The 27,586-nt window shown below is 49.6% G+C and overlaps 1 protein-coding gene across 3 annotated transcripts in view; it reads left to right on the top strand.

Annotated features, from left to right (window-relative positions):
• The window catches only part of NSD2 (nuclear receptor binding SET domain protein 2), a 74,966-nt gene that overhangs the window by 13,784 nt on the left and 33,596 nt on the right, over positions 1-27,586 (top strand). For all 3 annotated transcript variants that reach the window (XM_059065990.2, XM_059065991.2, XM_059065992.2), the window contains exons 2-5: positions 9,574-10,199; positions 12,540-12,702; positions 20,498-20,664; positions 21,164-21,646. In XM_059065990.2, the coding sequence (XP_058921973.1) occupies positions 9,603-10,199; positions 12,540-12,702; positions 20,498-20,664; positions 21,164-21,646 (1,410 nt within the window). In that variant the 5' untranslated portion in view covers positions 9,574-9,602. The remainder of the gene's footprint in view (positions 1-9,573; positions 10,200-12,539; positions 12,703-20,497; positions 20,665-21,163; positions 21,647-27,586) is intronic.

Below are 27,586 nucleotides of genomic sequence, written 5' to 3'. Positions count from 1 at the left end.
CTCAGTAGAGAGTTCTTACGGAGTAATGGAGCCGTCACTGCCCTCAGCCCCTGTTCTGTAGCAGACTCTGTGCTGATCTCATTGTTCTTCACAGAGAGCTCTTTGCTGTAAGACTGGAGGTCCTGTCATCATTCATTGAAGGTGGGACCAAGATCTATTCCAGGTAGATTAGTGTGAAATGTTGGAAACAAAGGGAATGTTAGGGAATGCGTGTGTGTGTTTTAACCATACTTGCCAACTTGACTTTTCCATCTAAGTCTCTCTTCTGCCTCTGGAAGAAGGACTGGAGCTTGGTCCCTGTCCTGGCTGGGCTCTGGGGGATGTCCTGAAGCCCTTCCTGCTGTCCCAGCATTGAGACTTCTCCCTGGTGACTGTTCAGATTCACAGAATGGACTCAGTGGGCTGCAGCTGGATTTCTGAGCAGCTGAGAGAGTGGGGCCTCGTGTGCCCGAGGTCGGAGCCCCGGGGAAAGGAGTTTGAGGGTTGCTCCAGTGACTCTTCCTGCCCCTTTTCCATCCTCCACCCCATCTTTCTCCTTCCTCTTTCCCTAATGTTATATCTGTATTTTAAAATCTCTGTCTCTCCCCTCTGGAATGTTAGCTCCACAAGAATAAGGTACACGCTTTGTTTACTGCTCTGTCTCCAATTGCTGGGACGGGGCCTGTGCTCATTGACTAGTTTTCAGTGTTGAGTGTTGTCATTCAGGTCACCTTTCCCTTCTTTTGAGAGTGGTGCCTTTCTCTTTATGTTGGAGACCCCTCCTCTGTTCCATGTGGCCCTGCAGGGGCTGCCTAGCCTCCCCAGCCACTTACTGTGTCAGCTCATGTTGTAGGAGGCCTGTGAAATGTAAGGGATTAATTATATAGTTCTTAAGGCTTATTACAGGAAGCAGCAAGATGATGCTCTGCTCTCCCCACCCTGTTCCTGCTCCCCTTGGAAAACCACTGATAACTCTGAGCTGTTACTTTCTGTTTTAACTTCCACATTTTCATTTTTTACTGTGTCAGTGTTTTCTTTCCTTTTCACAATGATTGTATGTTACATTTTGTTATAGTTATTTTTTAAAAATCAATTAATGTATTCATTTTTGGCTGCTTTGGGTCTTTGTTGCTACACACAGGCTTTCACTAGTTGTGGCGAGCAGGGGCGACTCTTTGTCGTGGTGTGCGGCGGGCTTCCCATCGCGGTGGCTTCTCTTGTTGCGGAGCACGGGCTCTAGGCGCACGGGCTTCAGTAGTTGTGGCACACGGGCTCCGTAGTTGTAGCTCGCGGGCTCTAGAGCGCGGGCTCTAGAGCACAGGCTCAGTAGTTGTGGCGCACAGGCTTAGTTGCTCCGCAGCATGTGGGATCTCCCCAGACCAGGGCTCGAACCCGTGTCCCCTGCACTGGCAGGCGGACTCTCAACCACTGTGCCACCAGGGAAGCCGCACCTTTAGTTTTTAAAAAATATTTATTTATTTATCTTTGGCTGCATTGGGTCTTTTAAAAAAATTATTTATTTTTGGCTGTGTTGGGTCTTCGTTGCTGCGCGCAGGTTTTCTCTGGTTGCATCAAGCGGGGGCTACTCTTTGTTGCTGTGCGCGGGCTTCTCATTGCGGTGGCTTCTCTTGTTGCAGAGTACGGGCTCTAGGTGCATGGGCTTCAGTAGTTGTGGCACGCGGGCTCAGTAGTTGCGGCACACGGGCTCTAGAGCGCGGGCTCAGTATTTGTGGCACATGGGCTTAGTTGCTCCACGGCATCTTCCTGGACCAGGGCTCGAACCTGTGTTCCCTGCATTGGCAGGTGGATTCTTAACCCCTGCGCCACCAGGGACGCCCCCACCTTTTGTTATTTTAGACATTTTAAAAGGGAAGGGCTTTGTGGACAAGAGGAGCCCTGAGCCATGGGCCGCACCCCTGCAGCAGCGTACCTCTTGCTGAGGGACTCTTCCCGTTTGGCGTCTCTAACTCATTCCTCCGTTGTCTTTGTCCTTGGGGGTTTACCCTTCCTTTGAAATTCCTTACTGTCATTTAAATTGGGGTTTCTGCATGGAGTGGAGGTAAATGTGAGAAAGGAGGCCTCACATTCTTTTTAAATATAAAAGTTGTTTTAGAATTACCACTCTCCCCTTATTTTTTGCATCCTGTTCTCCTTCTGGGTTTATATTCTTGCTCTAGTACCTCTTTTAGCATTTCATTTGTGAAAGGGATATGTATATTAAACTCCCTTAGTTTTTGCATGTCTGAAAATATATTTTGCCTCATGTTCAGTGATAATTTAGATGAGAAATTATTTTTTCCCTTAACACTTTAGAGAGGCTCTGTCATCTACTCCTATCTGTTGAGGCTGCACAAAGGTCTGTGTTTCTGTTTCTTTTCTCATGCTAAAGTCTGTGAATTAACTTATTCTTTATGGGTACTTAGGTTTTAAGATTTTCTTTTTACCCTTCATGTTACGTGTTTTCAGAAATGATGTGTCTAGGTATTGATTTGCTTTTATTTATCTTGCTCAGAACCCTGGGTACCCTTTTAAATCTGAATACTTGAGTTTCCTTTCATCTCTGGAAAATTTCCATTATTATCCCTTTGAAAATTGCCTTTCCCCCATCCTCCCTAGTTTCTCCTGGAACTCTATTGGAATGTAAACTCCCTGAGGGCAGAGTATTCTTCGTGTGTGTGTATGTGTGATAACATATACATAACGAAAAATCACCATCGTGACCATTTTTAAGTGTTTTAGTTCAGTGGCATTAAGTACGTTTACATTATTGTGCCGCCGTCACCACCATCCACTCCAGAATTTTTTCATCTTGTGAAACTGAAACTCCCCATTAAACACTTAACTCTTCATCCTCTCCTCCCCATTCCCTTGCAGCTACCTTTCTACTTTCTGTCTCTATGAATTTGATTACTCTTGGGATCTCATATAAGTGGAATCAGGGAGTTCCCTGGTGGTCCAGTGGTTAGGACTCCACAGTTTCACTACCGAGGGTGTGGGTTCAACCCCTGGTCAGGGAACTAGGGTCCCACATGCCATGTGGTGAGGCCAAAAAGAAAGAAAGTGGAATGATACACAATTGTCCTTTTGTGACCAGATTCTTTTACTCAGCATAGTGGATTCAAAGTTCATCCATGTGGTAGCATGTCTCAGCACTTCATTCCTTTTTAAGGCTGAACAATATTCCAGTATCTGGAGGTACCACCGTTTATCAATTCATTCATCTGCTGAAGGACAGCTTGGTTGCTTCCAAGTTTTGGCAATTATGAATGAAACTGCTATAAACCTCTGTGTGCAGGTTTTTGTGTGGACATAAGTTTTCAGCTTCCTTGGGTAAATACCAAGGAGTGGGATTGCTGAATCGTATGGTGAGAGTATGTTTAGTTTTGTTGTGAGAAACCACCAACCTGTCTCCCAGTGTGGCTGCGCCATTCGGCGTTCCCACCGGCAGTGATGAGAGTTCCTGCTTCTCCATATCCTCGCCGGCATGTGGCGCTGTCCGTGTTGTGGATTCTGGCCGTTCTGACAGGTGTGGAGTGACTGCCTTAATTACCGTACCTTCACAGTAGGTCTTGCAGGAGGGCTCTGGGTTGTAGAACCGCCCCCAGAGCAGTTTCCCAGCTGCCTTTGCAGGGCTCTACCAGCGTCACTCATGCTAGACCCATTTTTACATATGTTTCTTGGCTCAGGATTTGGGGCACCACAGCCTCTGAGGCAGAGTTCTTGAGGGTGATTCTGTCTCCCCAGTGGTCTCTGGTGGGTGTTTGCTGAGGGCCCAGTCCTGGGCTGGCTGGAGGTGTGGCTCAGGTGACAGCGCTGTCACAGCTGACACTCTGGTCTGCTTTGGGTGATGCCTGTGAGCTGGAGTGTGGGTGAGAGGGTGTGGTCATTTGCCGCAGTTGGTAAGTGGTAGGGCCAGATTCCAGCCTCCACGCTCTGTGCTTGGGACCCTGCAGCTCTGCACGCCCTCCGACCCACTGCAGCTGCGCGGGAGCCCGGGCAGGCCAGGCCCTGGCTTGGCCTCAGCTCTGCATTCTGGCTGCCAGGCCCAGCTCCTGAGGCTCGTTGTCCTGTCCTGTGCAGCTCGTGCCCTGGAAGGCTGACTGCTCTTCCCTCTTCATCTCTGGACCTGGAGATTGCCCTTTCCTCTTTTGAATTAAGTGATGTAGCTGACTTTCTTTGTTAAAAATATAACTTGGCTACCTTCACCAGAAATCTTCTGAAATGTGTTAAAATGGTGACGGGATGTTAATAGAGTCCCTCGTGTTGAATCATCATTTTTGGATACACCCTCTTTAGCTGTGATATCTTATTTTAATATGGTAATGACTGGGTTTGATTTGTTTCTATTTTGTAATTTTTTTTTTTTACAATCATACTCCACTGATCTTGGTCTGTAGTTCTTTTCTGTACTCATTTTTCTGATTTTGGTGTGAGAGTTATGCCAGCCCTATATCATGTTTGGGAAACTCCATCATTTTCCATGTTCTGGAATAATTTAAACAATAGGAATGCTGTATTTATGTGATGAATAATACACAGCAGTTGGAAAGACCCAGCGACACTTGTTTATATCAGCGTGGGGGAAATCAAGCTGCGTTGATTGATGAAACCGCAGAGCACAAGTCCAGTGTGGTAGCGTTGCTGCTTGGCGTGCAGACTCCATACAGCAGTTCTCTGTTGCTGGGTACGTCCCATAGACTGGAAGGATGCGTAGTCAACTGGCGTGGGGGAGAGTAAGGGGAACTTCGGGTTCCTGAAAGGCAGACGTCGTCTTCGTTTTACTCATTCACCCTGAGCAAGGCTTGTGGGAGGTGGGGGCTGCAGCGGGAGCTTGTGTTTGGCTTCTCGCTGTTGGGCTTGGGGCTCCGGTGGGTGCTGTGGGCGTGGGGAACCAGAATCCCGGGGTGCTGCTGCGGGCGTGTGGTGGGCGGCCTGTGGGCTGAGCCTGGCTTCTCCCGTCTGGGGGCCCTCGGGTGCCGTGCGCCCGCCCTGCCCGTCCTTGGCTCACGCGTCTGCAGTTGGCCATTGTCCGGAGGTCTTCTCTTTTTCATGTCAAAAAGACGTGAAGCAAATGTAGCAACATGCTGAAAACTGTCATTTTGGAGTGGTGAGTATGCACCTGTGTTCTGTTGTTCTTCGCACTTTTCTGCTTTTGAAACTTGCCCCCACCCTCCGCCAGCCCAGTATAAGAACGATTGGCCATTGAGGGATCATCACATGAGCCTAGTGAAGCTCTCTGGGCCTTTCTTCTATGGTTATTGTGGGCTCTGTAGTTTTTCGACCTCTTTGGTTAGGTTTTATATTTTTCTAGAAATGTTAGACAAAGTGAAAGATTTTCTAATTTATTGGTATAACCTTGATTTAAAAACCCCAAAACTCCTAGAAAGATCAAATTAATGGTCAGTGACGTGCAGTGCCGTGTTGGAAGTCCAGGTGGACCCTCTCTGCGGGGCCGCTGCCTTCAAGGCTTGTCCCAGGTGGAATCCTGGGAAGTAAGCAGCCCACAATCCGATTAGGAGGGGAAAAAAGACCAAACGCCCAAAGAAACAGGTACCGTGAATGAAAATACAAGCAGCAACAGTAGACACAGGCCTGCAGAGACCAGATATTTAAAACAGTTACGTTTAATATATTCAAAGATTTAAAAGAAACCTGAAAATTCCAACAGGAACAAGCAATCTTGAAAATGTGGTTCACGTACACGTCATGATTACCACGGACCTAGGCCTGGACTTAGATCCGAACCCCATGACCCTGGGTATGTTTAAAGAGAAGCCAGAAATCCGAATTTTTGTGTAAAATGTCCCAAACTTTAATTGTTGGCAACTAAAACGTCTTCTTTATCTGTCTACTGGCTCTACTTCTTAATATTGTTTTCTTAGCTGTTGCTCTAACTAGGGCTGCAGTTTGCATCCTTAACTCATCACAGGCTACTTAGAGTTAATATACCCCTGGGTATAAAATACAAGAACCTTGCAACTGTCTAGATTGATTTACTCCCTTCCCCATGCTACAGTTGTCATATGTATTATATCTATTAAGTTATAACTCCAGTGTTATATATTTTGCTTTAATTATTTGAATTTTAAAGAAACTAAGAGGAACAAATAGTCTTTTATATTTACTCATATATTCACCATTTTTGGTGCCCTTCATTTCTTCCTAAAGATCCCAGTTTCAGTCTGGTGTCATTTCTCTTCAACCTGAAGAACTTCCTTTAGCATTTCTCAATAGTGAAGATCTGATGGCAACAACTTCTTAGTTTGTATTTCTCTTAAAATGTATTTTGTCATCACTTCTGAAGGATATTTTTTCTGGATATCAAATTCCGGTTGGACAGTTGTTTTTTTTTTTTTTCCCCATTACTCAAATCATATCTGGCTTCTGTTTCTCATGAGAAGTAAATGATCATCTGTATCATTGTTTTGTATGTAATGGGTCTTTTCTCCCTCTGACTGCTTTCCGGGGTTTCTCTTTATCTTGGTTTTTCGGCATTTCAACTGATGTGCACCTGGGTGTAGGTTCTTTTATATATATCCTGTTTGAGATTTGCTGAGCTTCTTGAATCTGTGAATTGATGTCTCACTGAATTTGGGAAGATTTTCTGGTTATTTTTTCCCAAATATTTTTTCTTTTTTTCTTTTAAATGACTAACTTTAAAAGGAATATTTATTTAATTTATTTTTTATATTATTTTTGGCTGCATTGGGTCTTAGTTGTGGCGTGCGGGATCTTTTGTTACAGCATGCAGGCTTCTCTCTGGTTGCGGCACATGGGCTCCAGAGTGTGTGGTCTCTGTAGTTGTGGCGGGTGGGCGGGCTTCGTTGCTCCGTGGCATGCGGGATCTTAGTTCCCCTACCAGGGCTCGAACCTGCACCGCCTGCATTGGCAGACGGATTCTTAAGCACTGCACCACCAGGGAAGCCCCCCAGATATTTCTTCTGTGTCATTGTTTCTCTCCTTTCCTTCTGGGTGGGAGTGGGAACCCAGACCTTTTGATGCTGGTCTACAGATCATTGAGGCTCAGTTTCTTTTTATTTTTAATAATTTTTACTCTGTTTTTTAGATAACTTTTACTGATCTATTTTCAAGTTTCCTAACTCATATCTAATATGCTTTTAAGGCCATCCAATGATTTTTTTTTTAATTTCAGGTACAGAGTTTCCATTTGACTCTTTTCCATAGTGTTTGTTTCTCTGTTGCCATTTCCAGTTTATTATTTTATGAGTATATTTTCCTTTTTGTCCTTGAGCATGGTTATAATAGATGCTTTGAAATCCTGCTGAATTTCAGTATTTGGGCCATCTCGGGGTTGGTTTCTGCTGTTTCCCTGTTTCATCATATATTTAGTAATTTCTTTCTTGGATAATGTGAATGATGCTCTGTAGACACTCTTTATTCCATTATGTTCTTAAGAGTGGTCTTTTATTATCAGTTGTGTTAAAATACACGTAACATTTACCATCTTAACCATTTTTAAGTGTGAAGTTCAGTGGTATTGAGTACACGCACGCTGTTGCGGCCATCACCAGAACTCTTCGTCTTGCAAATCTGGAATGTTGCCCCCATTAAAACACCACCTCCCTGTTCTCCCCTCCCCCAGACCCTGGCACCCCCACCACCCTACTTTCTGTCTTTATGGATTTGACTGCTCATAAAAGTGCAGTCTTGCCGTATTTTGTGTCTGGCTTATCGACTCCCTGAACCGTCCTCAGGGCTCATCCGTGTCATAGCAGGTGTCAGGGTCCCCTTCCTTGTTAAGACTGAATCGTGTCCCACCGTGTGGATTCCACCTTTTGCCTGTCGTGAACGTGCTGCTGTGAACATTGGGTACACATACCTCTGTGAGTCCCTGCTTTCAGTTCTTTGGGGTGTGTATCCAGAGTGGAAGTGCTAGGTCCTTTTGATTCTTTGGGGAACACCCCCCCCCCACCGCTATTTTCCAGCAGCCACACCGTTTTGCATTCCCACCCACGTGCATGAAGTTTCCAATTTCTCCACGTCCTCGCCAACCCCAGTTTTCTGTTTTTTGTAGTAGGTAGCCATCCTCAGGGGTGTGTGTGAGGTGGCATTTCGTTGTGGTTTTGATACTCTTGTTTTTGGCCTTGCCGTGGGGCTTGTGGGATCTTAGTTCCCGGACCAGGGGTTGAACCCAGGCCCGGCAGTGCGAGTGCCGAGTCCTAACCGCTGGCCAGCCCTGGAAGTCTGCTTCTCATCCTCAGAGCGGTGTTGCGGTTTGTTTCTGTCTCGCGTCAGCTGTCTTGTAAGCTGGGCTGCGTGGACTCCAGGGTTCGGCGGGGAGTCTGTGGAGCACGGGGGCCCCCCCCGAAGGCTCTCCTTTCCCTGTTCATCCAGTGCCTGGCCTGCTGGGTGCTTTCCCGAGCTGCCCGCACGCCCCCTGCTCTGGGCTCTCTCCAGTGCCTTTAGGTCATTGTCTTCTCTTTTTGTCCAGTTGGTCTGATGCAAGTGGGACTGGGAACCCACTCTGATTTACCTGAAAAAAACGCCGTGTGGGGCACACCGAATTCTCTGGTGTGTGCCCGGTGCTCCAGGTGTCCGGGGCCAACCCTCCACCACTGCCTGGCTCCCGCCCTGGTCTGGCGTCCTTGGAGACTGGGCCCTTTCCACCGAGGCTCTCTTGGGAGGGTTGTCCTGGGCTGCATCCTTGGCCCCTCCCCAGGGAGTGTAGCCAGCGGCCCCCAGGCGGTGACAGTGGCTAAGCACTTACGTCCTTGGGCTCCCGGTCCCGGTGCCCCACTTCTCCCTGGTCTCTCACCATTGGCCCCCTCGGGGCCGTGGTGCACTCTTGGGACGTCTTCCCAGCGGAGTGGGCGCCTGCCCGTTCCCTGTTCCGAGCCACCTTCACGGGGCGTCCCCAGAGAGGGGCTGCGGCTGTGTGGGGAGGAGACCCCTCTGCACGCGGACCTCGGGCCGCCGTCCCGTGGAGGGCGCTGTGGGTGGTGCGCTATGGCCCGGCCCTGCTGCCCGACTAGCGCAGTCCTGGTGAGCTGACTCCACTTGATGACGCTGCCCTGCTGCTTGTCACCGGCAGTTAACTTGGGCCTGGGTGGGGAGGGGAGGGGGGGGCGGTAGAGGTCCAGCTGTCACCTTCCCTGGCCGTCTGGGCTGAAGCTTTGCCTACCGGTAATCGCGGGTATGTCCCGAGCCCCTGCCCGGAGTCCTCTTCAGCTGTGTCTCAAGTGCTTCCCTTTTGTCCTTTGCCCGGGCCTGGCTTTGTGCTGGCCACCTCGGGCGCTGCCCTCGCGGCAGGGGGCAGGGGGCGACCTCCGCTTCTGAGGGCTGAGGTTGAGGGGGGCACGGCCACACAGCTTATTAGTTGCGGCCCCTGCTTGACTCTTGTGCTCTCTCGTTAGAAACTAGTCCTGTTCCTTTCACTTTATCACTTTGTGATTCCTGTCATTTTTGTGATATTAGAACTGCCTCTTGTGACCTAAAGCATTATAGGAAACATCATAAATTGCCTCAACCTCCCCCGCCCAAACTCTACAAACTGACAGAGAGCTTCATTGGCATACTCATCTTAGGTTTGAAATGTAATACCTTTCTTTTCTTTCTCTTTTTCTAATGCTGCAGTGTTCTAAGAACGGAGGCATCTAGGCTGAATGGAATTCAGCATCAGAAAAAGTCCTCTTTCTGTTCCGAAGGTTGTAAAGTGCGTGAAGATGAAGCAGGCACCGGAAATCCTTGGCAACACGAATGGAAAGACTCCGAACTGTGAAGTGAGTCGTGAGTGCTCCGTGTTCCTGAGCAAAGCCCAGCTCTCTGCCGGTCTGCAGGAGGGAGTTGTGCAGAAGTTCAATGGCCATGACCCGCTTCCTTTTATCCCAGCCGAGAGGCTGAAAGACCTCACCTCCCGCGTCTTTAATGGAGACCCCGGTGCTCATGATGCCAAATTGCGTTTGGAGTCCCAGGAAATGAAGGGACTTGGGACACCACCTGACACTACCCCTGTCAAAAATGGCTCTCCAGAGATCAAGCTGAAAATCACCAAAACATACATGAACGGGAAACCTCTCTTTGAATCTTCCATATGTGGCGATGGTGCTGCTGCTGTGTCCCAGTCAGAAGAAAATGGACAAAAACCAGAAAATAAAGTGAGGAGGAGCAGGAAGAGAAGCATAAAATATGACTCCTTACTGGAGCAGGGCCTTGTTGAGGCTGCCCTGGTGTCCAGGGTCTCAGGTCCCTCAGAGAAAAAGGTATTTGTGAGTGAGGAGTTCTGGCTGGGCGCGGTAGAGTGCAGCCCCAGCTCCCAGGCACAGAAGGGCCACAGAGGACACGCGGTGTGTGAGGGGGCGAGAGGAGGTGGGCTCAGCTCCCCGAGGCCTGATCTCCAGCTCGGGCCCCTGGCTGTGACAACGGTAGACACTCACAGCAGCCTGCTGAGCAGTGCTGAGGCCTAGAGATTAAACATAAACATTAAACAAGGGGACCTCCCTGGTGGTCCAGTGGTCAAGACTTTGCCTTCCAATGCCGGGGGTTCGGGGTCGATCCCTGGTTGGGGAGCTAAGATCCCACATGCCTCGGGGCCGAAAAATCAAAACATTAAAAAAAAATCAGAAGCAATAGTGTAACAAAGTCAATAAAGATGTCAGAAAATGGTCCACATCCCCAAACAAAAACTAACTAAAAAAAACCACCAAAAAACCAGAAAAGATTAAATGAGTGTCTGACCCCAGGCCTGGCCCATTCCAGAGCACTTGACCTTCAGGCTGTCCTGTTGTCACGGATCTCCTCTCCAGGGATGCCCTTTAGCCTGAATCTGGTCAGTGGGGAGTGTGGGGATCCAGGGGGGCCTCCTCGGTCTGTGCTGCCCGGGAAGGGGAGCAGGGCTGTGCTGGGCAGGTGTGCTCCTACCTCCTGCCCTACGGTTCACCGTCCACGCCCAGGTCTCCTCTCCCGGTGGTCCTGTAGGTGGGCCCTGCTGCCTTGAGGGTTGGGGCTGTGCCTCGGGCCTTCACGTTCTGGGTTCCAGGGCAGAGCCCATCACTCGAGCGCGCGTGGATGAGTGTTCACTCACCAAAGGCTGGGGTGGAGACCGCTTAACGTAGGATGACAAGCGTGGTGGTTTATGCCACCACGTCTTAAATGACACTCGGGAACCTTGACCTTGGCAGAAGGAACTGGGGAGGGCTCTGTAGCCGCCCTTGTTCACCGAGGGGCTGATGGTCTAGATGAACAGCGTCTGGAACACGTCCCGTGCTCACTGGTCAGCCAAAGCTCCTGGCCCACTTGCGGGAGTGGGGAGAGGGGATTGAGACCAGTTTGGGTTGTATCATCACCAAGGTTGGAATAATCAGTGTAACATTATAGTTGAGGAATCTTGGTTACAATCCCACAGGTAGGAAGGGAAAGGACCAAAATTTCCCTGAAATAGTTAAAATAACGAAGAACTTTGAGAGTTTAAAAAAATGTCTTTTGACTGCTCAAGGGCTCTAAAGTAATCATAATGGTGAATTGTTTAAAAGCCTAGTTGAGTGACCTGGGCTGATACAATGGTTTTTCTGAAGCACCCATGGTGTGGGGAACCTCACTCTTTTACGGGGAAAGAGGCTGGTGCAAGTTATCCCTAGCTCTCTGCCACTTGGTTTTGGTAAAACCTGGGCAAATCACCTGATTTTGACTCTCAGAGTCTCATTTGACTCTTCAGAGTGGGGACGATAATATTATACTTGTCCTGATAGGGTTGGCGTGTGGCTTTGATGACACCGTCAGTGTAAAACTGGGATGTTGTGGAACAACGTGAGAGCCAGCATTTTTTCAAAAGCATGTAATGAGTTCTCGCTTTGGCAGCACATATACGAAAGCGTGTAATGTGACAGCTCTGTGTCAGCCCTCACCACCTGATGTGTGTAACAGCCGGGGTTCTCCTCGGTTTACAGATGTGTAAACTGAGGCCCAGAGAAGTTAAGTGATGTTGCTCACGTAGGTGGCGCTCTTAGGGGGAGGCCTGGGGCCCTGCTGCCTGGGCTCGTCCTCCTGGAGAGGAGGCTGTTCTTGCCGGCCTTCAGCCTCCTAATTGGCCTGGGCTCTAAGACAGAGAGACCGAGACTCCCAGGGGCCCCAGGCCTTGGATGGTGGGTGGTGGGGCTGAGACTTGCTGCCAGACCCCCATGTCCTCACCACCCCAGGTCCTCTCTCCAGCAGGTTAACTGTCAGACGAGGGCTCAGAAGGGGCGGGAGGGTCAGGGTATGAATTCCATGACAGTTCTTCTCCGGCCTGCGAATAAGCTCCATTAAAGATCACCCACCAGGCCAAGGAAATAGATTTATGTGGAGATCTTTGTAATGTTGTGCACCTACAGTATGCTAGGTACTTGCTGACCTTTTAGCTGAGGGCAAGAGACGAACGATTTTGATGAAGTGATATCAGGGCTGTTACCTGAAAAACAGTGAGGGAAAGCATGCTTCTTTTTAGGGGTGTGTGTGTGTGTGTGTGTGTTGAATCTCTTGTCTGACTAAACCTTGGTCTTCTATGGATAGGAAGCTGGATTTAGGGGTAGGTACTAGATGTATCTTTTGTTGTTATTAATTTTCAGATTCCAGCTAAGAAAGAATCCTGTCCAAATAGCAGCAGAGACAAAGACCAGCTGTTGAAGTACAATGTCGGGGATTTGGTGTGGTCCAAGGTGTCCGGTTACCCCTGGTGGCCATGCATGGTCTCCGACGATCCACTCCTGCACAGCTACACCAAACTGAAAGGTATTGTGTTTTGGGGGCTGTTTTTCCATCTTTATCTTCTGCACTTAGTTATTTTCATATCCAAACTTCTTTATTACTCTTCCTTAAACAGCTCTACTGTGGTTCTTTTTTTTATTGTGTTAAAATACACAAACATAAAACGTACCATCTTAAGCATTTTTCCGTGCACAGTTGAGTGGCATGACATACATTCACATTGTTGTGCAGCTGTCGCCGCCGTACATCCCCAGAGTCCTTTTCATCCTGTAAATCTGAAACTCTGTCCCTGTTAAGTAGCAGGTCCTCAGCGCGCCCTCCCCAGCCCCTGGCAGCCACCGCTCTCCTTTCTGTCTGCTGCCTGTGGTTTTGACTTGCATTTCCCTAGTGATCAGTGATGTTGAGCATCTTTTCATGTGCTTAGTGGCCATTCATACAACAAGGTTTGAATGGGCTTGCAGGTGGGGATGGGGTGGGTTGTTATTAAGTTTTTTGTGGTTCATTTTGCAACTTTGCCTAAAGTTAGTGATTCACACGTGACACATTGCCTTTTCTTTTTATATCCAAATTAGATCTGTACTTTATCTGATTGAATTAGTATTAAAAGAGAAGCAGTCTTTGCCTTGTATTGCTTTTCAGGTTTTATGATAAATAATTTATTATTACTTAGATATACAGTGACTGTTTCAGCATGATTTTCAGAATTAGTATTTTATACTAAGTTTTAGTTTAAAAAAAAGTCCCAGTTTATTTTATTAGGTCTGTGGGAAGAAGGAAAAAACCTAGAAATGCTCATCTTTGGTGTCATGAAACTTGGGAATACAAATCCGTACACGGAAGAGTTAAGGACATGTTAAGGGTGCAGAGTGTGTTATTGGTACAGGTGAGAGCAGGTGCTAATTTAAATAATAATTGGACAGTTCACGAAACACATACAAACTCATGTTTCTGGAGGGAAAAAACCCCCAAAGTCAGGTGGTTTGAGATTCTCCTGAAGAGTTGCTCTAAAGTTTGAATTTGGTCTGAGGGAGGTGAGAGGTGGCGACACAGAGCTGGAGGTGACCACGTTGGTGCCCAAGTGACCTGTGCCCCCCAGAAGCGTGGGTGGCCGGAGCTGTGGGCTGGTGTTGCATGGCCTCAGCGTGAGTGCGTGGCCTCTCTTGGCCTCTGGATGGAGGCCTGAGCTCTCGCCGGGGCAGCGCTGCTGGGAGTGGGGTACACTGGTGGCTCCCTGGCAAACGGGCTTGCGGGGGTGCAGGTTCGGGATGAAGAGGACCTCTCCTCAGCCCCAGGCGCCAGGCCTCCCGCCCCCTGGGTGGTGGGACCCTCCCCCGAGGCCCAGGCATGTGCATGCACTCTGCTGGACGGTGGTGGCTGGGGAGGAGCCTGTGGGCTGGCTTTGGCTGTGACTCGGTGGGGGACATGTAGCATCCTCAGCTCGCCAGCCTCAGGGAGTCCCTGCCAGAGGGCTTCGGGGGTCCTAGGTGCCCCCCTGCTCTTGCGCTCACCCTGAGTCTGGATCAGGGCGCCCTTCCCAGCCTCTGCAGTCTCGAGCAGCACCCGCCGCCCAGCCCCACTCTCGTAGGCTGCTCTGGCCTCGTGATCACATTCAGGGCGCACGGCCAGGCAGGAGTTGTTGTGGGAAGGTGCCCAAACTTGGATGGAGGGGTGCAGCCCAACAGTGTGCTTCTCTAGGAATGGTTTTGGGTTGCCGGGAGGCACAGCCTCCGTAATCACAGATCATCTTCTGAAGACTGATGATGTGCATTTGAAAAGCAGCTCAGTGGGAAGAGAGCCAGGATGCAAGCCTTGCAGCTGGAAGGGGATTCAGATGACCTTTGACAAGCAAAGGGTCAGAGGAACCCATGAGAACCTGGGGGTGGTGGAAGGACACGTGTAGCCGGCGCCCGCCCAGGAGGTGGTGGCCAAGAGCTCTCCAGTGGGAAGGCACGGCCCTGCTTGTCATTGGTGAATGATCAGTGGCCATGCTTGGGACCGGGCTCCCTGACAGCCTTGCTTGCTCTGTGGTTTTAATCCTCCCTGAGGAGCCATGGGCTTATTGAATGCTAGCTCTTCATTTTTACCATGTGTTTCATGGTTAAGGAGCTGGCGTTTTTCTGTGAAGGTGAGCTTCCTCCTAAAAAATTACTTATGTATTAGTCTTCACTCTTTTTTTTTTTTTTTTTTTTTTTTGTGCGGTACGCTGGCCTCTCACTGCTGTGGCCTCTCCCGTTGTGGAGCACAGGCTCCAGATGCACAGGCTCAGCGGCCATGGCTCACGGGCCCAGCCGCTCCGCGGCACGTGGGATCCTCCCGGACCAGGGCACGAACCCGCATCCCCTGCATCGGCAGGCGGATTCTCAACCACTGCGCCACCAGGGAAGCGCTAGTCTTCACTTTTTAATGCGCAAATCGTCCCAGATTTGGCCGGTGGGAGCCCATGAAGTCCCTTTCAGCCGTGTCCTTCTGACACGTCTCCATGCATCTTGGAGCACTTCCTTACGTGTCGCCCAACTAAATACACTCCAGGCTCATTTTGAACTTTCTTTGCCCCAGTCCTGGAACCAGCTGTTTCTGAGAAGAAACCTGAGTCCTTTTAGTAGAGAGTGGTGTATGGAAGCTCGGGTCTGGGCTCTGGTTGTGTCCAAGGCCGCGGGAGACAGAGGGGCACCGGGGCATGCGGCAGGTCTCCTGGCAGTGCTGAGCCCAGCTCCCTGTGCAGCGCCCCGTGCTGGGCGTGCCTGAGGGGTTAGACGTCCTTGCTGGGGAAGGACGGGGCTATGGCCGAGGGACAGCTTTTGGCATGGGGCTGGCTGCGCAGGGGGTCTTGGGAAGCAGGAACTTTTTCTTCCCTGTAAGATGGAACTCCCTCACCCTACCCCTGATTCCCACCCCCGATTTTCTTTTTGTCCTTTTGTGTATGTGTACTTCTTTTTATTTATCATACTTGGGATTACTTGTATCTGGATCAGTAATAATGCACTTAAGCTCTAAAAATTGAAGTGTAATCTATATGCAGAAGAGAACACAGCTCTTTGGAGAGTTCAGGTTTCCTTTGAAAATCTAATAGCATTTTCGTGATTTGTAGCAGCAGAACTTGTCTTGGTGACCATCGCCCAGGGCATCTAGATGGATTAAGCAGCAGCTTTGAGGCCTAACCCCTTAAGCTGAGAACAAGATAAATGTGTGTTTTGGGTATTATACTATGAAGAAGACAGGATTCTTTTGCAGCTGGGAATGTCACCACCTCCCTGGTGCACCTGGATCCTACTAGTCTTCTCTTTAGGTACAAGGGTATTGAGTTAAATTATCTTCTGTTGTGGAGATTTTTGTTTTCACCTTTCCTGTGTTATGGAAAGGAACCCTTATTGCTTTTTTTTTTTTTTTCTAAATTCTAGCATTTTCTAAAAATATTATAGGTACTCTCACTTTCTCATGTTCTGGGTTATTAGACACTGTAATACGATTTTTTCCTTTTTGCTTGTTCTGTTGGCTATGAAGAGAGTTGTGTTAAGCTCTCCCACTGTGATAATGGATGTGCCTTTTTCTACTTGAAATTTTGTCCGTTTCTGCTTTACCTATTTTGGGGGCTCTGGACCCCCAGGGACTGAACCAGGAAACTCAGGCGGTGATCCTTGTTCTTTGTTTCCTGTGGAATTCTGTGGCCTTTTGTCCTTGTGGTTTTGTCCCTTGCTTCTGTAGACACCTGGCCTCCTCTGCATTGTGTGGCTTCTCTTCCTCTCTGTATCTGCAGCGCCGAGGCAGCCTTATCTCTTTGTGGGGTCCATTCTGCATGCATGAATGGCTGTTGTCAACTCAAAGGCCCCACAGAATCTGGACAGAGACTCTGGCTCAGTCTAGCCCGGGGGTCAGGGGCCACCTTGCGTCTAACGTGGGAGGAAACGAACATAGTACAAAATTAGGTTCCTGGGCTATTGGTGGAGGCCACATTCTCTTAGAAGGGAGTGTGGGTGGGGCATCAATGATAAATGTTTTCATACTGACCGTGATTGATGAACATCAGAAGTCACAGGAAGGAAGGGTTACTAATAAATGGTGCTGGGACAGTTGGTTAATTACGGTGGTAAAAATGAGTAATTCACCTGTCAATTTTGGACCAAAAGAAAATTCATATGGATTAGAAAAAAAAAAAACCTTAAAAATACAAGAAAGTTGGGTTATATTTGTTACCAAATTTCCAGGCAGGAAAGAACTTCAGAAACGTTTAATTAATTTTATAAACTTAGGATCAGCCTATCATGTTCTCCTCTGCTTTTTTTTCCAGCTGACATGTAAGGAGCATTTTTTCTGTGTCATTAACTATTTATTTTTAAAAAATGATGTGCGTTCATATTATTTCATCATATGTACTGTAATAGATTTTTCTTCATTATGCAAATGCTATGACATATATTTATATTCATTTTTATGACCAAGGGAAGTTCTTTCAAAGTATTAAAATAATTGAAGCAGACACAAATCTCTTGACATATTTTTGAATCTTAGCTGTTTTAAAATCAAAGAAGTATACACACTTATAAACAAGTCAAATTGTACTGAGAGGTAAATAGTGAAAAATAATCAGTCCCCGTCCCTCCCCAGAAGTAATTATTTTTAACTGTAAACATTTTCTTCCAGTTTGAACTATTTTTTTTTTTTTGTGGTACGCGGGCCTCTCACTGTTGTGGCCTCTCCCGTTGCGGGGCACAGGCTCCGGACGCGCAGGCTCAGCGGCCACGGCTCACGGGCCCAGCCACTCCGTGGCACGTGGGATCCTCCCAGACCAGGGCACGAACCCGTGTCCCCTGCATCGGCAGGCGGATTCTCAACCACTGCGCCACCAGGGAAGCCCTGAACTATTTTTTGATGTATCATTTAGATGTTTTCTGTTGACTTTCTGTTATGGAAAATGAAGATTGATCTCTTCAATCATTTCCTGTTTCTTTCCCTTTCATCCTCCCCATATAATTAACTCACTGTTTTTATTATATCAAATGTAGTTGTTCACATAATTTTGACTGTGTAAGTATCATTCAGTGAAAAACTGCTGTGTTCTTTAATTGCATTTTCTTTCTTATACAACCTTTTGTTTTTCCTGGAGTTAATTATTGCCTTTCTTTTGAAATTGTATACTTTGCTGTCCATACAGCTTTAATTTTTTTCAAGTATTTATTTCTCTGTCCTTAAAACTCATCCTATTATGTAGTTACTTTTTCCGATGGGGGAAAAAATGAAAACCTATGTTTGATTCCCATTTTCCTTTTCTGCTTCTTGGATCTCATTTTTTAACCTTTTTCCTTGCTGCCAAGATTTTCTTTCAGTGTGGAAGAATTCTTTCCTCTCATCTTTTCTTCCCTTGGAGCTCTCTGCTAGAATCTCCCTTTCTCCTACCTAACTCTGTATTACTGGCCCTCTGTCTTTTGCAGAGTAGTAACCTTAGACTTTCTTTAAGATGCTTTGCTGAGTTACATGCATTGTTTTCCATGGTGCCACATTGTGCTCTTCCTTGGTCAGTTTTGCCTTTTTTGTTGGAGTACATTTTTGGCATCCTAAGAAAGTGTAAATGGCAAGTATTGATAAATTTGAGTTCCTGTGGTTCGGAGGATGCTACTTTGCTCTCCTCACACTCGATTAATGATTTGGCTAGGTGTAGAATTTTATGTTGAAAATAATTTTTCTCGGAATTTTGAAGGTATTACTCCATTTCCTTCTAGCATCCAGAGTTGCTCTTGAAGTACCTTGCCATTCTGTTTCTCATTTCATGAACATGGAAGCTGTTCTCTTCGCCTCCTCCAATAGCTTGAATGTCACAAAGATGTGCCCAGATGTGGGTCACCTATTGGATGAGGCACTTGGCGGGGGGGGTGGGGTGGTGCTTAGTTCTGAGATGTGCTCTTGTGTTGTTAATTCTCTGATGAGTTTCTCAGTTTCTGTCTCTAGAAGGCCAGTTATTTGGGTATCATACCTCCTGGATTGATCCTGTGGGTTTCTTATGAGAGTAGATTTTTTCATTTTAATCTTTTTATTCTTTCTGGGAGATTTCTTAACTTTTTTTTTTGAATTTTATTTTATTCTTAACTTTCCATCCAAGCTTTCTTCTTTTATCCCCTTAATTAATTAATTAATTAATTTTTGGCTGTGTTGGGTCTTCGTTGCTGTGCGTGGGCTTTCTCTAGTTGGAGCAAGCGGGGGCTACTCTTCGTTGCAGTGCACGGGCTCTAGGTGCGTGGGCTTCAGTAGTTGTGGCACACGGGCTCAGTAGTTGTGGCTTGTGGGCTCTAGAGTGCAGGCTCAGTAGCTGTGGCGCATGGACTTAGTTGCTCTGGGGCGTGTGGGATCTTCCCGGACCACGGCTCGAACCCGTGTCCCCTGCATTGGCAGGCAGATTCCTAACCACTGCACCACCAGGGAAGCCCCAAACTTTCTTCTTGAGTTTTATTTTCATGACTGTGTTTTAAAATTTTTCATAGCGCTTTTTCTTTGTTCTCTTCTCATAGCAAACTAGAGTTCTTCTTTGTCAGGTGTCCTCTCTTCCTGGCATAGTGTCTGTGGTCCTGCAGAGACTGTTTATTTCTGTGTATTTCGGAATCATTCATGTTAGAGGCTTCTCTGGGTCCTACGGGGGCAGACCTTGGTGCTGTGCTTGTGTCTGAGAGGGCTGCACTCAGCTGCCTGCAGCCCGTGTGTAGGGAGACTGTTAGCTTATCTTACAGGGTCTGGCTGGCTGGTGGTCGCTTAGTTGGGGGGATCTCCAACTTTTGGAGAAAAGACACAGTGGGGAGGTTTTTCCTCTGGTGTGTTGGTTCTCTAGGGAGTGTCCTGTGATGTTTTGTGGCCAGTGCTCTGTGTGAGGGAACAGGGACTGGCATTTCCCCAGTGGAGATCTGCCTTTCTCCCCCAGCTTGGCACAGAGATCTGACCTTTGAACCAGCTGTTTTCAACCTCACTCCACCCCAGCCGAATCTGGCCCTCCTCCTTTTGGGTTTGGGGACCAGGTAGACACTTTCCTCACTCAGATTTCTTCTGTCTGCGCTGAGGATGTGGCTTCTTTTTCCTGCTAAGAGTAACAGCAGTGCACACATGAGGGGTTACTCTGTGGCCTCATGGCTGCCCTGGGAGGTCATTGATGCCCTTATTCCCCCTCTGAGCGCTGTGAGTGAGTGGCTGGCCCAGGGCCACCCGGCTGGTATGTGGGAGGGCTGGGATTTGAACCCAGGCTGTGAACAGTAGCCAGTGTCCCCTCACTGCTGCCTGGTCCCCTTTTCCTGTTGTCCTCTCTCGTCTTATTTATTTGGGGTCTTCTTCAGTGGCTCTTGGCGGGGGGGGATGAGGAGTGAATCCGGTCAGCATTCTTTCCCAGTCGTGGTTTTTTTTTTTTTTTTTTTTTTTTGCGGTACACGGGCCTCTCACCGTTGCGGCCTCTCCCGTTGCGGAGCACAGGTTCCAGACGTGCAGGCTCAGCGGACATGGCTCACGGGCCCAGCCGCTCTGTGGCACGTGGGATCTTCCGGGACCGGGGCACGAACCCGCGCCCCCTGCATCGGCAGGTGGACTCTCGACCACCGCGCCACCAGGGAAGCCCCCTCCCAGTCGGTTTTGAACCTCATCTAAGTCTCGTAAATGTGTTTCCCCTTTTGGGGTGGAGTGTGTTGGGGAGAAAAAAGAGCAGGATTTATTTTGAGGTTAACGGATTCCAACAGCACCCAATAAAACAACTTCAAAGCAGCTCCTAACTTTATATCAGTAATTATTAATAGGTTTGCCTAATTTCATCCCAAATTCCAACTTTCAAGTTCTAACATTTTATTTTAAAAACTAGGTCAGAAAAAGAGTGCACGCCAGTATCACGTACAGTTCTTTGGTGATGCCCCAGAAAGAGCTTGGATATTTGAGAAGAGCCTTGTAGCTTTTGAAGGAGAAGGACAGTTTGAAAAATTATGCCAGGAAAGTGCCAAGCAGGCACCCACGAAAGCTGAGAAAATTAAGGTGATAGATGTTCCTTAAGTATAATTTTAGACCAAAACTTTTATTTTTATTCTTAATTATTTATCTTGTTTTGAACTTGTGGTTGGTTGAAATGTTCTAACGGCTTCTTATGTCTGTCATTGTTTACTTTTGCCAAGTGTGCTGTGTTATACAGTATGGCAGGTTTCTTTAGAGACACAGGTTATCCTTTTTACTCCTTTGATGACTCCCAGAGATAATTTGTTTTATAATGTTTGTTTTCCTTTATATATATCTATATATAAACATGTATATAATATTATATATGAGTGTTAGTTAAATGTAATTGGAATTGATTTCTAGTTTAAAGAAACAGTAGAGTTCTACTGGTCTGAACTCTGTCAGAAACCTTCGAGTTAATGAGTTTTTGTGGTTTTTGATTTCTATATTTATCTGAAATTCTAAAAGTATTCTTCTTTAAAGTGGGTTAACATTTATGTTTATATAATGAAACTGACAATGTCCTATGTTCTCTTTTCAGCTGTTGAAACCTATTTCAGGGAAATTGAGGGCCCAGTGGGCAATGGGCATCGTTCAGGCAGAAGCAGCTGCAAGCATGTCAGTAGAGGAGAGGAAAGCCAAGTTCACCTTCCTTTACGTGGGGGACCAGCTCCATCTCAACCCCCATGTGGCCAAGGAGGCAGGCGTTGCTGTGGAGTCTCTGGGAGAAATGGTAGGGTCCTCAGGAGTCAGGGAAGAAGCTGCTGACAGCCCCAAGTCCACGAGGGAAGAGGGCGTTCCCGTCAAGAGGAGACGGAGAGCCCAGCTGTCCTGCTCTGCTGAGAACCAAGACAGTATCCTGGGCACAGGAAAGAACACTCCTCAAAAGACGGCAGAGGTCGAACCCAGGCGAGGAGTGGGGTCTCCTCCAGGGAGGAAGAAGGCCGTGGCCTCCACTCCAAGAAGCAGGAAGGGCGATGCGGCGTCCCAGTTTCTGGTCTTCTGTCAAAAGCACAGGGACGAGGTCGGTGTTATGATGGCTTCTAAGTTGTTGTGTTTTCATTCTGGGGAGTTTCTGCATTTGAGGGACACCCCTTTCAGTGCATAATCACTTGTGTCTCAGCATTTTCAGCACAGTCTGTAGCAAGCCTTCTGTAGATTTTAGATCTAATAAGTAAGTGTTGTTAGGGAACGGCCATTTTGTTTTTTGGTTTTTTTGTGTGTGTGTGGTACGCGGGGCTCTCACTTTTGCGTCCTCTCCCGTTGCGGAGCACAGGCTCCGGACGCGCAGGCTCAGCGGCCACGGCTCACGGGCTCATCCGCTCCGCGGCACGTGGGATCCTCCCGGCCCGGGGCACGAACCCGTGTCCCCTGCATCGGCAGGCGGACTCTCAACCACTGCGCCACCAGGGAAGCCTGGGAACAGCCGTTTTAACTCTTGGGAGCAAAGATATTTGCCTTTGTACTCCAGGTTACTAAAAATATTCCCACAGGGACAATGGGAGCTGGGCTGCTCTTTGCTAGGAGCTCGGCCTTGTCCTGAACATCTGGTCCTGGGCTAGCATCTTCTCCAGGAGGTGGTTACAGAACCTAATGCAGCCCCTGGCCCCATGGTGTTTGAAGGGCAGTACTATGTCAATGACTAAAACATTTGACTAGTGTTCTTCATCATTTTTGTAGACTAAACCATCTCTTTGGACATGATCTGAGCTTGATTCCATTGTAAAGAACTAAAGGGATTAGGCCGCCATCTTTGGTTCTTCACTGTTACTTGAAGTGAGTGGGTTGGTGGGACATTTCTCAGGAATGTAGGGCAGGTGTAACGTTAGAAAATCTGTTATTGTGATTTGCTGTCGCACACTAAGTGATCATCTCAGTAGGTGGAGAAGAGGCATTTGATAAAAGTCATTGCTTTTTTTGCCATGCCACGCAACTTGTGGGATCTTAGTTCCACAACCAGGGATTGAACCTGGGCCGTTGGCAGTGAGAGTGCAGAGTCCTAACCACTGGACCACCAGGGAATTCCCCAGAAGTCGTTGTTTGTTTGTTTGTTTGAATTTATTTATTTTTGGCTGCATTGGGTCTTTGTTGCTGCGCGCAGGCTTTCTCTAGTTGTGGCGAGCGGGGGCTACCCTTTGTTGCGGTGCACGTGCTTCTCCCTGTGGTGGCTTCTCCTCTTGCGGAGCACAGGCTCTAGAGCGCGGGCTCAGTAGTTGTGGCGCACAGGCTTAGTTGCTCCGCGGCATGTGGGATCTTCCCAGACCAGGGCTCGAACCCGTGTCCCCTGCATTGGCAGGCAGATTCTTAACCACTGCGCCACCAGGGAAGTCCCAAGTCATTGCTTTTTGATACAAAGCAAGCCAGGATTAAAAGGGAACTTCCTTTAATCTGCTGAAGAGTGATTATCAGAAACTTTAAGCATCACACGTATTGAAGGAACTGTAGAAGCATTCTCTGTCTAATCATGAACAAGGCAGGATACCCTTCTGTCACCACTGACATTAAATGTTGTAGTGAAAGTACTGGCAGTACAGTAAGAGGAGAAAAAAATAGAGAGGCCTGACTGTAAAGGAGGCGGTCCATGTGGAGGCTCAAGGGGAGTGTACAGGAAACCTCGAGACTCAGGAAGAGTTCCCAGCACTGGGAGAGACGAGAGCAACACACAGAGAGGAAGTGGAACGGCAAAAATGTAGTGTCTGTGATAGTAGCAAAATAAGGTACCAAGGGATAAATATGACAAAATATGTATAACTTTGGAGAACAATGGCTGATATTGTAGCAGACCTAAGCAGAGACAAATAGGAGGCATCACAGTGTTCAGCAGAACAGTATTCTGGAGTTGAAGTTGTCCTCTCTCCTCTGTTAAACTGTAAATCCAGTATCATCCTGGGAGAACTCCCGACAGGAATTTCTTTGCCTTCTCAAGTAGCTGCTAGCGTAGCCACGTTGGAGAGAGTCTCAGCCGGAGGACTTGCCCTCCGCAGAGGCAGTTCTGTCACTGAAAAGTGTGCAGAGCAGCGCCCGGAAGCAGGCTCGCAAGCGTGTGGAGGCAGATGGGGAAGGGCTGCTGGCCGGCTGAGTGGGCCGGCTGCTCAGGGCAGGTACTGGGACCACAGGGCTGAGGTCAGAACTCGGCCGCCATGGGAGAGGGGCTTTGTCTCTCTGTGGGGGAGGGGTTCTTAAGGCAGCCTGATCATAAAGGAGCTGCGTTAAAGCGAGATGTAAGCTGTGTGTGCAGAGCTCAAGCGACCCTGAAGGACAGGATGGAAAGGCTTTGAGGAGGACAGTTTACAGAAGAGCCTGGATGGCCAGTGAGTTCACAGAGAGGCTGCTGAGCCTGGGAACAGCAGGGAACCATGTGTCACAGTCACAGTGAGGCGAGTGGACACAGGCCCGGCGCCTCTGTGGTCAAGGAGGTGAAGCCGCGGTGGGAATCCCCGTGCAGGGCTGGCAGAAGATCATTCCTTACACCTAGTTTCAAGAGAAATTTGGCAATATCTAGTGAAATTGAAGACGCACATTCTCTTTGTCTTGTCATTTCACCGCAAGGTATTTACCCTTGAGGAGTTTTGCCCTCGTGCCCAAGGAGGCAGCGCAGTGTTCAGAACTGTAAGACGCTGTGGAAGGAATGACAGATAGTGGCATGTCCTGCCGCGTAACTCTAGACTTCCTGCACGTCCAGCAGGAGAGTAAGTTGCTGAAGGATGTGCAGATCCCGTCACTGAAAGTGTGAAAAGTGCAACATGCCCACTGTTTTGTTTTGCCTACCTGCTTACCTGCATCCATGCAGAGTCCGGGTGTAGCTCCAGGCCTCTGTCCAGGTGCTGACACCTGGTGGGGAACTGTGGGTGTGAACCAGCCGGAGCACAGAGCAGTGTGCACTTACCGCGCCGGGCCTGCTGTGGGTGAGGTGCGAGCTGTAAGCTCCGGCTGTGCAATGCCCGTGTTTGAAGCTGGGCCCCCATCACACCTGGGGAGGAGCCCCTGCTCTCAGACGCCGGGACCAGGGCATGGCTGTGACAGCCCAGCACTGCCAGCCAGCCGCACTCCGGCCTCTTCCTAGTTCATACGTATCTCCGTGGAATGTCCACTCGTTTGAAAGTGTGAAAGAGAATTCAGACCACTCTCCAAAGACTACCCTTTTTACTTTGGCGGAACCAACTTGCTCTCCATCAACCCTTCCAGCCCTGCTGGATACGTACCAAGAACAAACAGAAGTTTATCGCTGCAGAGATTGCTGATGAGCTGTACACCAGAGGCGGCAGCGTGGGGCTGTGCTGTGCGCCCAGACCTCCAGCGGCTCACAGCACAGCCTCTCTGCCTCTGAGCATCCCTCCAGAGCCCGTTCTGCACAGCTGTGCCGTGGGCATCACGCTCAGTGCCAACAGCAAACCGCAGGTGCACGGTTACAGCCCAGTCCTGCCGCCTGTCCCTGGTGTTTGTGGGGGGTGAGCCTCGTGAGCCCTTCCCCTCCCAGCTGGGTTTGGGTGCTGGTGGGCTCTGATAATTCCATGTTGTCAGAAAAGTGATGGCTACTAGGGTGTTCTTTACCTGTTATTAACAAGTGTGTTTGTGCGGGTTCTGTAATGAGTAATTCTAGACTTGAACTGAGGGAGCTGCTCCCTGATTCCATCCTGTAGAATAATCTGGGTCTTTCTAGGGTTTTCTTTCTTTTTGGAGAGTGGTGGTGCACCCAAGGATGGTTTTTGTTTGGTTGTTAATTGGTCAATCAGTGGCCAGCCCTTGAGGGACACAGTGGATGGAGCCTCCTTTTCTGGGGTCACTAGCTAGAAGGCTGTGACTGTCAGGGACATTTGGTTGCCACTTGCTGACTTTTTTTGCTGCACACTTCCAGCTTTCTTCTTGCAAATGAAGACAAGTATCACGCTTCCTGAAACGGGTTGAGCCCTTTGTTAACGCACTCCGCCCATCTGTCTCCGCCCAGCAGCTCAGCTTGGACGCACAGCTCCCTCTCTGCTCCTGAACCCGCTCCCGGGGCCGGGGCCGGCGGGTCGTCGGGTTGTCGCGGGGAGGCGGGGGCCCGGGGCCGGGTCCAAGGCCCATGTGTGTGGTTTGCACGCGAGGAGGTGAGAGTGGCTGGGTGAGGCCTCCCGCGAGGGACAGAGTTTACTAAGGCACCTGTGTTGGTAGCACTTTTATCAGCAGATGTTTTCCGCCTCAGTTTCCGATTTCTGAAGCCTCTTCCCACTTTCTCTGGCCCTGATTTTTACAGCTTCATGCGAGTTGCACCACTGTTTTAGGTCTCAGCTCTGCATGAACGTTTGTATTAGGTGTCTGTTGCCGTGTAACAGGTCACCGCAGAGCTTAGTGCCTTAAGACGCCAACACACGTTGCTTGTCTTGGTGTCTCTGGGTCAGGAGTTTGGGAGCAGCTCAGCTGGGTGGTGCTGCCTCAGGGTCTCTCATGGGGTCGCAGTTAGGGTGTCAGCTGGGGCTGCAGCCTCATCTGAAGGCCGGAGTGGGCCAGAGGACCTTCCTGCGAGGTGCTGCGCTCCACTCGGAGGCCAGCCGTGCCCCCAGCAGGTGGTCCCAGGGGGCAGGGTGGAGGCCTGCTACGCTCTAGACTCGGAAGGCCTGTGTGGCCGTGTCTGCACTGTCCAGCGGCTGTGCCGGACAGCAGGAGGGAGGCCTGAGGACTAGGAGGCGAGGCTCGCGGGAGGCTCTCAGAAGACGTGTGAGGCCGGGGGTAGGGAGAGCAACCTCTGAGGAGCCCACGGAGTCCCAGGTTGTGCTGGTGACAGTTTAGCTGTGTGGGTTTGTGGGTATTTGGTTTTCCATATTTTTTTTTTCCCAAGGAATGGAAAGGCTTTAATGAACATTACAGAGGGACTGGGTGAGGGGGACACAACCCCCAAATCCAGCCTTTGTTGCCCATTTCAGTGGCTGAGGAGGAGGGAGGGGCTGCACCCTGCTTAGCTGTTCCCCGGCCCAGAGGCAGCTGGAGGGTGGTCCCTGCAAGTCTCCCCTCCCCGCGGAGGGGCTGAGTGCTGCCGGAACGGGGAGGCCTGAGGCAGCCAGCCAACCCCCGAGGCCTGGGGAGGCCCAGGATCAGGCAGGGGAGTCACAGGTTGGAGGGGTAGATGGACTGAACCAGAGGGGCAGCTCTTGGGTCCCCAAGCAGCATTTTCACAGAGGGGCCAGGGCCTGCTGGCTCCAGGGACCGAGACCCTCACAAGGGACAGCCCCCTCCCCCTGTTCAGCAATGGTCAGGAGCAGGTCTGAGGGACAAGAGAGGTTAGGGGCCTGGGTGGGCAGAGGAGGCTGAGGGGGAGCCGAGGAAGAGCGGTGGCGCAGGCACGGTGGGACGCCCGGGTCCTCCGGCTGCTGCCCCGCGGCTCCCGCTGGCGATGAGGTTGGCGGTGGGGCTAGTGATGCTGCCTGGCAGGGCCCAGGGCTCGTCGAAGCGGATGCGCCGTCGCAGCTGGTGTTCACGTTCTGGGTGAGGTGCGCGCGGCCTTTCGGTCCACCGAGTCCGTCGGCGTGTGGTTGAGCTCTTCCTGAGGCATCTTCCGGGAGCGGCTCTTGCTCTTGACCGGGCTGTGCTTGGACACCTACCTGCAGAAGCGTTGCGTCAGCATAGCCGCGCGTGGGCGTCGCCCCGCCTCGCTCCACGCAAGGCCTGCTTCCTCCGACCCCCTCCTCCCCTGCGGGGCGCCGGGCCTGGGCTCGGGGCTGCCAGGCGGCTCTCCCCGCGCCAGCCGTAGTGCCTGCTGCTTTGTCCATACTGTCGTGTGTCTGAAACGGCTTATCAGAAACACAGTGGTGGCCGCGGTGGAGCGCTCCACGTGTCGGAGACCTTGCCAGTATGCTGTCGTGAGGAACCGTTCGGTTCTCGTGACAGCACAGCGAGCCCTGTCTCCTGGCTGAGCGCGAGGAGGTGAAGCCACCCCTCCACAGTGAAGTGACACAGGCGGGAAGCAGACCGGGACCCGGCCCCGGCTGTG

Source organism: Kogia breviceps, chromosome 6 (genome assembly GCF_026419965.1).
Source record: "Kogia breviceps isolate mKogBre1 chromosome 6, mKogBre1 haplotype 1, whole genome shotgun sequence".
Lineage (NCBI taxonomy): Eukaryota > Metazoa > Chordata > Mammalia > Artiodactyla > Physeteridae > Kogia > Kogia breviceps.
The sequence above is the reverse complement of the archived record's forward strand: the minus strand, read 5'-3'. Positions and strand labels throughout refer to the sequence as shown.